Raw genomic sequence first — 12,635 nt, 5'->3', positions numbered from 1 at the left:
TATCTTTGAGACTAAATTACCCACATATTAATGCCTTGGTAACATGGTACCATAACATTATTGTTCTATGAAAGCACATAATAAACTGATTTTTTATTTTGGAGAACCTTAGGTGATGTGCAGATGAGATTCCTTGATGACCATATCTTAAAACGTTTACATAATTATTACTTCCAGTCATTTGAGTTCTCATATGGATGATATCCTATTTTAAGATATAAATTCTCATACGTGGCATTTTCTGAGCTGAAAACAAAATTGAGGAAGTAAAATGGAAAAATAATGAGCTGGTCAGAACCAAAGGGTGGATATGAAAGGAGGTTCTTTTTTTCATTTTAATTTTATTATTTAATAAAATATTAAATAATACTTTGTTTGGGAAATGATTTTTAATTTTAAGGCTTACGTAATTTCGCAAGTTGGAGTTGCGAGATTTAAACAAATCTGGTAGGTTGGTCCTGTGAGATTTAGGAAATTTTTTTGAAAAAATAGATTTGCATGGGACAGATGATTACAGGAGGAGAAGAAGAAGTAGTAGCAGTAGCGGCAGCACAAAATATGAAGGTTTGTCTTGCGACAACGTGAGTGGGAATTGCCGGCCGTTGCGGATGGGGGAGAGATGATTCTAGTTGCCGAAATCGAAAAGAAGAAAACGGTGGGCTCCTTAGTTCCTCCACCACAACCCCACTAATTTAGAGGGGTAAAAAAGAAGGAAGAAAATGCCTAAGGAGCGGGAGTTTCCCCAAGAGGAGCACATCGGCTAGTACTTTGTTTGCTGGGTTTGTGCTTTACCCAGCAGTCTCTAGCCAACTTAGTCTTTAACCAATAGCCCTCACCTATAAAAGGCCACGCATCATACATAGAATAAAAAAAAACAAGGACAGAGAGGAGAAACAAAGAAGAACTCAGGGAACAGGAAATAGAGAATAGAGGAAGAAGACAAAGGAAAAGACCCGAGAAAGGTCGCATGGAAAACAAGTGTGGGAATGCATGATAATGCATTGTTGCGTGGAAGTTCATATACATATATGTTGCATGTTGTCAAATATGATCAAAGATGAATTTGGGCTGAGTAAACCTCATGAATTGCATGGGTGAGTGCATTTATTGGTTGACATATGGCATGTGAGGTGGCAGTAGGTGATAAAGAGATTTGCATGCATGAATTGATTTCGTGCTAGTGTAAGGAGTTTTGTGTTTTGAATATAATAATTCATGCAAAGCATGCACAAGCTTCAAAAACTCTTTTCTAGATTATTTTTTTCCAAAAAATTTAAACAAAAATAACATCAATTACAAGTACATATTTTGTGGATTTTTAAAATTAGTAACCATAAAGATAACTAATAAAAAAGTACTATATTTGCCCCCGGGCATATGCTTGGGTGGTAAGGATAGAGTCTCGTAGGCCGCTTGACGGAGAGGTTGAGGGTTCGAACCTTGCTAGCCCGAGTGCACATCCACGATTTACTCCTGCACGTGTGGAGGGCGCCGTACGTGCAGGCGTGGGATTAGTCTCTCTCGCCGGTCCCGCCATGTTGCGTGCCAGGTTGTGTGCCCCTAAGGGGAGTGTCTGCTGGAGAGTCTGTCGATAGTGATAGGGATGAGTGGAACCCGACATAATAAAAAAAAAGTACTATATTTTATTAAACAATGATAATATGTAATGTAATAACAACAATAGTAATACTATTACACATGCACAAATAAACACTTACTAACACTTTTATTAATACATTCTAATATTGCACTTGCATACACAAGGCCACATAATAATAATAATAATAATAATAATAATAATAATAATAATAATAATTCAAACAATATACACTTCAGTACTAACACACTAATATCATCACATGCTGGAATAATCTTAAATATGTAAATACTTTACCACCCACAATTTGCACATATGTTAGAAAAAATGCATCCATGGTTTTACAAGCTAAGGATGTAATATATTCTCATGCATGCATTTACTTGGCTTTACTCATGTTTTCCCAATATTATATTCAAAACACAACTCCTTGCACTAGCACGAAATCAATTCATGCATGCAAATCTCTTTATCACCTACTACCACCTCACATGTCATATGTCCACCAATTAATACACTCACCCATGCAATTCATCAGGTTCACTCATTCCAAATTCATTTTTGATCATATTTGACAGAATGCAACATATATGTATATGAAGTTCCATGCGACAATGCATTATCATACATTCCCACACTTGTTTTCCATGCGACCTTTCTCGGGTCTTTTCCTTTGTCTTCTTCCTCTGTTCTCTATTTCTTGTTCCCCGAGTTCTTTTCTGTTTCTCCTCTTTGTCCTTGTTTTTCTTTTTATTCCATGTGTGTGATGCGTGACCTTTTATAGGCGAGGGCTACAAGTTAAAGATTGGGTTGGCTAGCGACCGCTGGGTAAAGCACAAACACAGCGGGCAAAGTACTGGCTGGCGTGCTCCTCTTGGGGAAGCTTCCGCTCCTTGAGCATTTTCTTCTTCTTTCCCCCTCGAAATCAACGGGGTTGTGGTGGAGGAACTGAGGAGCCCGCCATTTTCTTCTTTCTTCTTTCCGACTCCGGTAGCTAGAATCATCTCTCCCCCATCTGCAATAGCCGGCAACTCCCGCTCACGATGTTGCAAAACGAATCCTCATATTTTGTGCTGCTGCTACTTCTTCTCCTTCTTCTGAAATCCTCTGTCCCATGCAAATCTGTTTTTTCAAAAAATTTTCCTAAATCTCGCAAGACCAACTTGTGAGATTTGTTTATATCTCGCAACCCCAACTTGTGAGATTACGTAAGTTTTAAAATGAGAAAAAACTCTATATGAAAGAGTTAGAACAATTTCAACCTTGTGATGGTACCGCTGACCATGCTGCACAAAATATGCACTACTCTTTGGGTCTTACCTCTGTTGGGTTTCATTCACATTCATGGTTTTCTTTCATTTCATTATATGAAGGATGAGTGATTTCATGCTCAAGCTGCCAAATTTAGTGCTCCAAATGGCAACTTCTCCGCTTGTGTATATCCCTAAGATTTTGCCAAATTTGCAGCATTCGAGATTAGCACATATTGTCAATCAATGTGCAAGTTTTGGTACAATATCATTGCTAAACAACTTAAAAGATTGTCCCTCCCTGATAACTGAATATTTGTAATTGGTACAATCAGAACTAGTTTTGGCCACAAGTTTGGAGAAAGAGAAACAAAGAACACTTGGAAGCTATTCCACAGCTTTATATAACCTGCAATGTTTAATTTTTTATGATTCTTACAACAACTATTTAATATTTTTACAAACAAAAATCAATGACAATGACTGCACCTCAACTAAAAAGAATGAAACGATCTGTTGTCCCAGTTTAAAAATGCTTAGCCATCCACGTTGCACTGGCATCCTTGAGAGGCTTCCAAAAATTTCAGGATTACCAAATTTCTTGAGCAACTACCAGCTAGCAGTTAGTTTAATCAGGAACACAAATATCCTTTGGAGTCTATCAGCTTCGCGCATTTCTAATTGGGGCCTGCCTTCTCCAAGCTCGCCATGTATGTGATGTAGACAGTCCACAGATAGGAAAATGAGTTGCTCACCAACGGCTGCCAAATTGAAAAAAACATGAAAAAATTCTCAAGTAAACCAAATAATATCATTAAAAAAATGGCATAAATTTGAAACGTGCAATAACCAGATAAGAGAGCCCTAATCACCAAGTTCGTAAATACTATTCAATACCATCTGGTATGTATCGTTCCAGCTATAAACTGGTATGTGTCTCGTACCATTGCATTATGGTCAATAATGGTTGTGAGTACCCGTCAAATACTGGTTGATATAAAAAATTTTAAAACCAAAATGGCAGTAGTGTCCAATAGCACTGCCAATTCACACCATTCTAATTAAAAAAAAAGGTATATTCACCGGTACAGTATTTACAACCTTCCTAGTCACACCCCTCCTTGAGTCAACTCTTGGGGCCTTTGAATTCATTGAGGGACTCATTGATTTGTGGATTAGTCATCGCTATCATCCATCAGAAAGCTTGCATTTCCAAAAAAGAAAGTATGAACAAAACCTGAGAAGTACCTGTAATTGCACAGGGATGAATTTGAATGTCACAAAATCACAAAAGGGCCAGTATATGACACCATTGATCATCGTAGGGAGCAAATCTCTCTTCAATCTAGCAGTGATCTCTGAACTGTTCTCCCCTGATTGGAAATCATGGCAATATGCATTACATAGATTTTCATCAACAGCATATATAACTAATGTGGGCTTCAAGCACAATCTGCCACTTATTATTCAGCAAGAAACTATGCATTTGGTACATAAGAATAGAATGGAATCGAATCTGCCATGTCACTTGATTTCTGCATGTCTTTCATTCAAATTTTTACTACATTCTGTTACCGCCCCATTTCTCCCCCCCCCCCCCCCCCCCATTCCAATTCCTCCTCCATATGTCATGCAAATGTCTTTCATGATCAGCAGGGAAGAGCTTGTTTTATAAAACAAGTTGGTCTTAAATTTTCACATTCAAATGATTTAATGCAAAGAAATCTCAGGAGATAACACCATCATATTTCAAAATTTAAAAGATTTAGGTATTAAATTTGTTGGGAAAAAAACACAATGAAAATATAACACTTAATGATGATTAAGGGATAATTCTCATGTGCCCCCTCTCCGCTTGAAGGTTTAGTAGATGTTTCAATCTTTGAGGGGGAGCTGGGTGAGAATCTGGTTGTGAATAATCAGCATAAGAATGGGATACTACCTACTCTTGTGGAGATGATTAGGGAAAATGATGTTGCTGTTCAAAATATTTTGGATAGAATGGGATTGTGGATGGCAGATCATGGAGGGAATGGAGTTTGATTGGATGGAGCTAAAAGTAAATCTAAGGGCAAAAGACACTGACCTCCCCTGACCCTGAGGTTTGGCAAAAAGACAAGGACCTCCCTTGAGATTTCAAAAATCCTTGGCAACTCCGTTGAAGTTTCAAGAATTTAGGAACTTCCCTTGTATTTGCCCAAAAGACAAAAACCTCTCTTTATATTTTACAAAAAGACAAGTCTTCTAAGAAGAGGTTTGTGTCCATTTGGAAAATCTCAATGAAAGTTTGTGGCATTTTTTAAATCTCAAGAGAGGTCAATGGGATTTTTGAAACCTTAGGAGAGGTCCCTGTCCTTTTGCCAAATTTCAGGTGAGGTCAATATCTTTTGCCCTAAATCTAAAAAAGTTCAGCAGGAATTAGCAAGGCTTCAAAGCTCAGTCAATTATGAAGGGAAGGGTTTAAAGGGGTGTTTTCTCGATTGTTTTGGTTTTGATTCCTTTTTCAAATCCTGCTGCAGCTGCATGGCTTTATTTTATTTAGTTTCTTTATTTTTATTTTTTACTTTTTTGGGTTTTGAGGACCTCTTGTCCTCCCCTACTCCCTAGCTTTGCAAATTTCACTATTCTCTTTCATAATATATTTCTTTTGCTATAAATAAAAATGATGTTGATAACATATTGGAAAATTCGTGTGCTTGGGAGTCCTGATGATTAAACAAACAAAGATTTTACCATGACTGCAATTTTAGAGAGACGTGAAAGCGAAAGCCTATGGGGTCACTTCAGTAGCTAGATAACTAGCACTGATAATATTGCCCATTTTGTTATAAGGATGCCAAGTTACCACATAAACAATAGAATATAGCCAGAAACAAGTCACCGTTTCATCTTCATCTAAACCTCCACCTATGCAATTCATTAAACAAGTGTGTTAACTTGACAAAAATGAGAAGAGAGAGAAAAGTCCCATGCATTGTCGCTATATTATTGTTGTTGTTATTTATAATAGAGAGACAAAGAGAGAGGAGCTTCAGCCTTGTGCGGTGCAGCTACTGCCTAGTAGCCTGACAAAGAAAAAGGAGGCATCCCAGGGCCACAAGGCTCCTCTGGGATGACAAGCAAATAAAGGAATAAATTTTATTTATAAGTGATAATATAATTTAGACAGAAATCATGTCAGGAGTAATTGAAATGTGCCAATATGTAATCAAAGAAATCAAACAAGACTTCTGCATATTTCCATTTGTAATGTATTTTCTTCTATGACCATGTAATATATTAGTATAACTGCCTACTTTGTACTTGAAGCCTTAAAACATCATAGCACAAACCAATAAAATTTAAAAAAAGAAAAACTAGTAAGCTAGTAAGAGCTTTTATATGTATCTTTCAACAAAATGCCCAGCACTTTGTTCAACCTGTAATAAATATTGGATAATGCAACACATAGATAATGTGAGCTAAGTAAAGAATTGCTCGTTCTATATCATGTAAGAATACGAAAACAAGATTCATTTTCAAGAATGTGAGCTAAATTAAAAACATTTTTTACCTTGCAAAGCTGCATTCACAGAGAAGAAAAATGTTGTCATAACAGGTCCATAAAGTGTTTGCCCCATGATGATTTTCTTCAATGTAGTAACTAAATCCCGCTTTGGAAGGATTTTTGACACAAAGTTGAACCAATAATGCAGTGATGGTCCTAAGATTATCAACCCATATCCAGCCATGCGTAACGTCCTTAGAAAGTCGTAAGATTGTGAAGATGGTAATGCTATTGTCTGAAAAGAGGTTTTTGGGAAATCCCCAAAGATTAAAATTAAAGATAGTTAGAATTTTACTTTATAAAAGTAATAGTTCATACATTTCCATAAAACAACATGTGGATTTAAAAAAACTTTCATTGTGAGCAAGTTATTTAGTAAATTAGTAGATGAAGTTGTTGAATGGAAGATACAAGATAGAGCGAGATATAGGGAACGAGGAGGAGAATACCAAGAAGTGAAATTTACACTTTAGACCAATGCAGCTGGGATCAAGGCAGCATAAATGGATTACTCTACAAAATTTTACTTTTTAATTGAGAGAAGTCAAGGAGGAAAAGAAAGACCTAAATGATGAAGGGGGATAAAGTGATAAAATGGAGAACATAAAATAGGAGAGGGGTGAGCAGAGCACCTTCCATACCTATTGAGAGAGAGAGAGAGAGGAAACAGAGAGAGAGAAGAAGAAGAAGAATAATAAGAAGAGGGGGAGCAAAAGCTCCGAATCTAGAAAGCTTTAGAGCTTGCTTTGGAATGTTTTTAGGATATTGTCTGTCATGCCACAGAAGGTTAGAGCATGGAGTCTTGTACCAGAAACAGATGGAGCATTAGAAGGATGTTGGGCTAATGTGCCTCGTCGCCTGTATGCTAGTTTATATTCAAAGACTAGCTGCCGATGCCACACATAGGCTCTAAGAATTTTTATTTTCTAATTTTTTTAAAAAATGCATTATTGTTGGTTATCATGCCCTTTAATTTAATATAAAAATATGAACTGTTAAAAGAGCATATTAGGAATTCAAAAGCAAAAGAGAAAACAAGGATTTCTAAAGAGAAGGTACAAACATACAGAACCCCAACCCTATCCTTATGAAGCCCTCAAGAATCCCAAAATCCTATGCCTGAAGTATAACTACTTACGAGTGTTAACTCACCCTTATTCAACACCTCTATAAATTTCCAACAAATATCTTGACTAAAGTCTCATATAGCACTCCAACACTTTCTTACCCCATTTTATTAGTCAAGAAGCATCCCAAAAAAGATACCTTCAGCAGGATCTTTTGATCATCATTGCACTCAAAAGCACATTAATATTTGCAACATAAAAGAGCACAAATAATTGTCCATCGCTTATTTGGATTTTGGAGGCCTTTCGTGACCATGAAAGCATATGGCATAGAATGAACCGAAGCCACCTGAAATGAATTTTTTTCAACTTCAATGAAACCCACTAATGGCAAAGTTGTGGCTCTTTTACCATAAATATAGAGATATAAGTGGACAATTGCACAACATCAGGCCAGTCATTCTCCTACTATTCTACATGTCTGCCTGAATTTACAGGGGGTATTTTTGTCAGCGCATGTTCCTAATCTCTTGATGCAAGACCTATATAAATTTCTACACTCTAATTAAAAATTGGGTGTATTAAAATTACAACAGAAAACATCATGCAGCAACAAAAAAATCTGAGTATTTTGCACCTGGGTCATAAGTTATAACTTCTAATGTGACTTAATATTTACATGGAAGATTGTTAATGATTCAAATTGTAAACTCTGTTTTAGAAGTACTGAAACTAAAAATCTTTTTTTTTTTTTTTTTTGAGTGTGATGGTACAAAACAAGTATGTCAAAGAAATTTTGCAGAGCTGGGTATTCAGTATGCCAGTAGAAATTGGTACGACAATTTGCAATGGCTTATTGTACTTGGGAAATCAAAATCTGATATTATATCAAGGACAGCTTGGGCTTCTGCAGTTTATTATTCTTGGAAATGGAGAAACTCTATTATTTTTGCTGTGTGAGAGAGAGCTAGATTTGGATTTGATTATAACACAGGTTGCTGTAGATATAAAATTCAAATGTATGATAGATTAGATGGTTTTTTCATCTTTTTTGAAGTTGCACTAAACAATTTGTAAAGGCTTTGACCTATTCCCCTTTGTTAACATATGAAGCTTATCTTTCACCCAACAAAAAAAAAAAAACTTCTAATGTAACTCAAGTCTCATGTATCATTCCTATTAGATTACCATTTTACCTAAAAGCTTAAGCTCTTTGGTTGTGGACCAACAATGTATATCATGCTTTAACAAACCCCCCCCCCCCCCACCACACCCACACACACACACACACACACACACACACACACGCACGCACACACATGCAGCCCGACAGCACATGGATAGATAAACACACGATAAATAGCACCCATAATAGGGAATGCAATAATTTTTTTAGAACATCATAAAATAAACGCAGGCAACAAGATTAGAACCTAGGACCTCCTGGTAACCTGCTCTAATACCATGTTAGATTATCACTTTATCTAAAAGCTGAAACTATTAATTGTGACTCAACGATGTATATCATGCTTCAACATTCCAACACTTTCTTAACTCATTTTACTGAACAAGAAGCAATCCCAAGAAAGAGACCTTCAGCAGGACCTTTTAGATAACCACTACACTCAGAAACATGTTATTATTTGCAATTGAAAATATCACAAGTAATTGTCCATTGCTTATTTGGAGGCCCCTTATGACCATGAAAGCATATTGCATAGAATGAGCCGAAGCCTCCTGAAAAAAAATTTTCCTGCTAACTTAATGGGAACCCAGTAACAGGCAAAGTTATGACAAAAGCTTCATTAATGCAAGAAAAGAAGAAAAAAAAAAAAAACAAGAAAATAGGGCAGGATATCCTCCATCACAGAAAACACTAATGGGAAAAATAGGGGGCTCTTTTCCTATAAGTATAAATAAATAAGTGGACTGCTGTGCAATATTAGGCTAATCATTCTCCTGTGTTTACAAGTGCTACTTTTGTCACCAAATGTTCCTAGTCACTTGGATGACAAAAATTAGCACCCCTTCTCTCTCAGCACAAATGACTTATTTCTTCCCACATTGTCTTACAAGATCCGTACGTGTTTTTCTTTATTAAGAAGGAAACAATATTAAGCAAGGGTTTGTGACCCAGTGACTCATCTCTTGCAACCCCAACCCAAAAATAGGGAGGGCAAGATTCCAGTGTACGCGCACAGTGTTAGGGTGTGTGCATGTTTACCTGTTGAAAAAGTACAATATCTATCAATCCATCAATTTAAAAAACCAGAACAAATACTATGTAATATACTTTTGGTTTGCTTTTGGACAAAAGAAATATATCAACAAAAGCAACATTTCTCTAGAAAAATGCAAACATTATTACACCCAGAGGCAATGCAATGTGCTTTTGATACATGATCTCATGGCAAGTTGGCAACTGAGATTACCTGGGAGCAAATCCCAACCATCCCTTCCCCTTGCTCCTTTCCAAGTCATTTGGTTGGAGTGTCATTGACCTATTTAAGGTACCCTGGATGACTGCCAAGGCATCTAGGCATTTTGAAAACATGCTAAGGTTAGTGGTGGGGTTTTTAAACAACCCAAGATAATTAACTACATTGTGTTCTAAACTGGATATTTAAGTCTATTGTGCTCTCTGTAGTATCCAATTTATTTGGGCTTTTTATCCAATAATAACAGTAAATGTGAAGTATGATCTTATTTCATTTTTCTATGGATAACTGCAGTAACGCCTTCATACCGCACCGGCCAACTGGTGAACTTTACCAAATCAATTGCCATGGATATCCAAATAGGTCCTCACAGAAGTAGAAAATAAATTAAGAACTTTCTTAACACCACAAATTCCATGGAATTAGCTCAAGAGCAAACAATCAAACGTGCATCCTTCTAATGGAATCACACATGAATGAAAAGCCACTCTAAGTCCTCACAAAAAAATAAGAAGACACATTTTGTGAGTTTACTCTATGTCCTCACAAAAAAAAAAAAAAGAAGACACATTTTGTGAGTTTTGAATAACATACAAGCGCCATTGAGTTGTTGCACATATTTAGAAGGGTAGTCCACTTGAAGTCTGAAAATAAGTAGGAGGGCATAGCATCATTTTATTGTTGTATGAGTGTATTTTGGGGTTTTCCACATAAGGCTATGTATGTAGTCTAGGAATGAAACCCTCAAGTAGTTTTCTTTTACAGTACATTGAATTTTCATAGGGTCCGTGGACATAGGTACAATGCTGAACGTCACGGGCTGACTATTTTCACACCTTTGTGAAGGTCTGTGCGGCGCTAGCTAAAGTACTCTTGCTTAACTAGTCAGCCTATCGTTTACCAACATTCATCCACAAAACACTTTCATTAACATTCATTCAAATAGCAGCGGAAACAGTAACCAATTCATTTCAAACAGTAAATATTGAAGCAAACGTAATTCATTAACAACACTTTTGTTGATATTGTGTGTTTAGTGGGAAAGGCAAGTAGGCTAAACACGTTGACAATAGTTAGTGTGTTTTACAATGACTGATGAATACTCGCCCTCCCCTAAAGAGGTTTTTATGTAATTATCATCCTGCCACTAAAAAACATCAAAGAAACTGAGGAGTTATACTGCCTTATTCGGCATACAATTAAACTACTAGCAGAAAATAACCTTACACTAGTATTTACATGATGTAATCCTATCCCAAGCACACGAAACAAGCGGCAAGCATAATGCCCTGAACAAGCTTAGCTCGTGATACCGAACCATGTAAACTGCTATGCTCTTTCCTTTATCCTCTGTTTTCCTTTCAATTTACAGTCTGTGCATGCATAATCCTAGGGCTTTCACAGCAAAGTAGTAAGTTAAATTACCCAATGCATACTTTCCCAGCCATTTCAACATCAATCCCAGCATAACCCCAAATATGTTCTCAAACATAATCAATATCTTTCAAACAAACGATAATAAAAAGTATCAGCATAAACCGATTACATAAAATGCACAAGCATCTAGTCAATAGATACACGCAAACGCATGGTCCAGGTCCGCACCTGGGAAGACAAATCGGCGGCTGTGTAAATAAGGGAACAGGTGATGCTTTTGGTGAGGACTGGGCGAGCTTTGACCATTCCCAAATACCAACCCACGAACCCAATAGTCGAGGAAGAAGACGGAGAGGACAGAAATTGTGAAGGGAAGACAGAAGGCGAGATTTCAAACTCCTTGACTTTCTTGAAGAAATGGTGGTAAGGCCTCGAATGCGGGTGGTGGGTTCGGAAAATGGGAGGCGCGATGGAGGCGGGGGTGAAGTCGGCGACCGAACGGCCCTGAGAGAGGCGGTGGACGCGGCCATTTCTGAGGAAGCGCCCGATCATTTCTCTCTGTGGTCTAAAACCCCTCTGTTTTAGGAAAAAGAAGGTGCTTGGCAGGGGTTTTGAGAGGAGTTGAGAAGAAGGGAAAGCGAAACGTAGAACGGCAGAAGAAGTGTGCGGTAGCGACGGGCGGTGGTAGGAAGTTTGGTAGCTTTTAATTATAGTAAAATGAGAGAAAAAAGTGGTGGTGGCTTTAACCTTCTTGCCGCGAGTACCAAATTGATTTGCTACTCGCTTCCTCTGCCCTCTTTCAAGGGGTCTTTTTAAATTATTTTTTTTATTTTTCCTTTTCTTTTTGTTAATATCCCTTCCTCTCTTTTAAAAAAAAATAAAATAAAATAAAAACTAAACAAAAAATGCACTCTCAAAACATATTTTTGGGTGAAACATTTGAGTTTAGAGCGTATAAAAATTAAAATGTCAATTAAAAAATTAAAACTTGCTTAACCTTGTGAATAGAACATTAAGAATGTTTAATATAATTACCGTTTGAAATTTGAGTAATTTAATGTTTCATGCAACTAGCATATTAAAATATTTTAATATTGACTTTTGCTTTAAAAGCTTGAGAAATACAATCCTCAATTTGACTCTCCAGTGATTTATTTTTAATTAAATTTTAAGTAATTTGTACGATAAAAATAGAAACTTAATTGTATCCATAAAATTTTGATGATCACCTGCGACCAAGAGAAATAAAGAGCTTAAGAGTGACATTTTACTTAGATTTAACACGAAATACATATATAACCGTGATTAAAATTCTTAAATTGTCCTAAAAAATCTTGAAGCGTTCCTTACAGGCTCGTC

At 36.7% G+C, this 12,635-nt stretch overlaps 1 protein-coding gene across 1 annotated transcript; it reads right to left on the bottom strand.

The window, feature by feature from the left end:
• Positions 1-3,217: 3,217 nt before the first annotated feature.
• On the bottom strand, positions 3,218-11,984 carry LOC131155332 (uncharacterized). Its single transcript, XM_058108384.1, has 4 exons — positions 11,505-11,984; positions 6,401-6,629; positions 4,096-4,220; positions 3,218-3,608 (listed from the first exon to the last, which is right to left on the bottom strand). Exons 1-4 carry the CDS (start codon positions 11,826-11,828, stop codon positions 3,525-3,527), a joined length of 762 nt encoding a protein of 253 aa, XP_057964367.1. The 5' UTR covers positions 11,829-11,984; the 3' UTR covers positions 3,218-3,524.
• Between the last annotated feature and the right edge of the window lie 651 nt (positions 11,985-12,635).

This window comes from Malania oleifera, chromosome 5 (genome assembly GCF_029873635.1).
Source record: "Malania oleifera isolate guangnan ecotype guangnan chromosome 5, ASM2987363v1, whole genome shotgun sequence".
In the NCBI taxonomy this organism is placed as follows: domain Eukaryota; kingdom Viridiplantae; phylum Streptophyta; class Magnoliopsida; order Santalales; family Ximeniaceae; genus Malania; species Malania oleifera.
Note: the sequence above shows the minus strand (reverse complement) of the source record. Positions and strands in the feature narration are given on the sequence as shown.

Bases quoted from the DNA above. Each gene is read 5' to 3' on its own strand.
- LOC131155332 (XM_058108384.1), bottom strand. From the start codon at position 11,828: ATGATCGGGCGCTTCCTCAGAAATGGCCGCGTCCACCGCCTCTCTCAG. The intron at 6,630-11,504 runs GTGCGGACCTGG...ACCTCTTTTCAG, and splicing joins CCGCCGATTTGTCTTCCCAG to ACAATAGCATTACCATCTTC. The intron at 3,609-4,095 runs GTACTTCTCAGG...TCAATTTGGCAG, and splicing joins TCATCCCTGTGCAATTACAG to CCGTTGGTGAGCAACTCATT.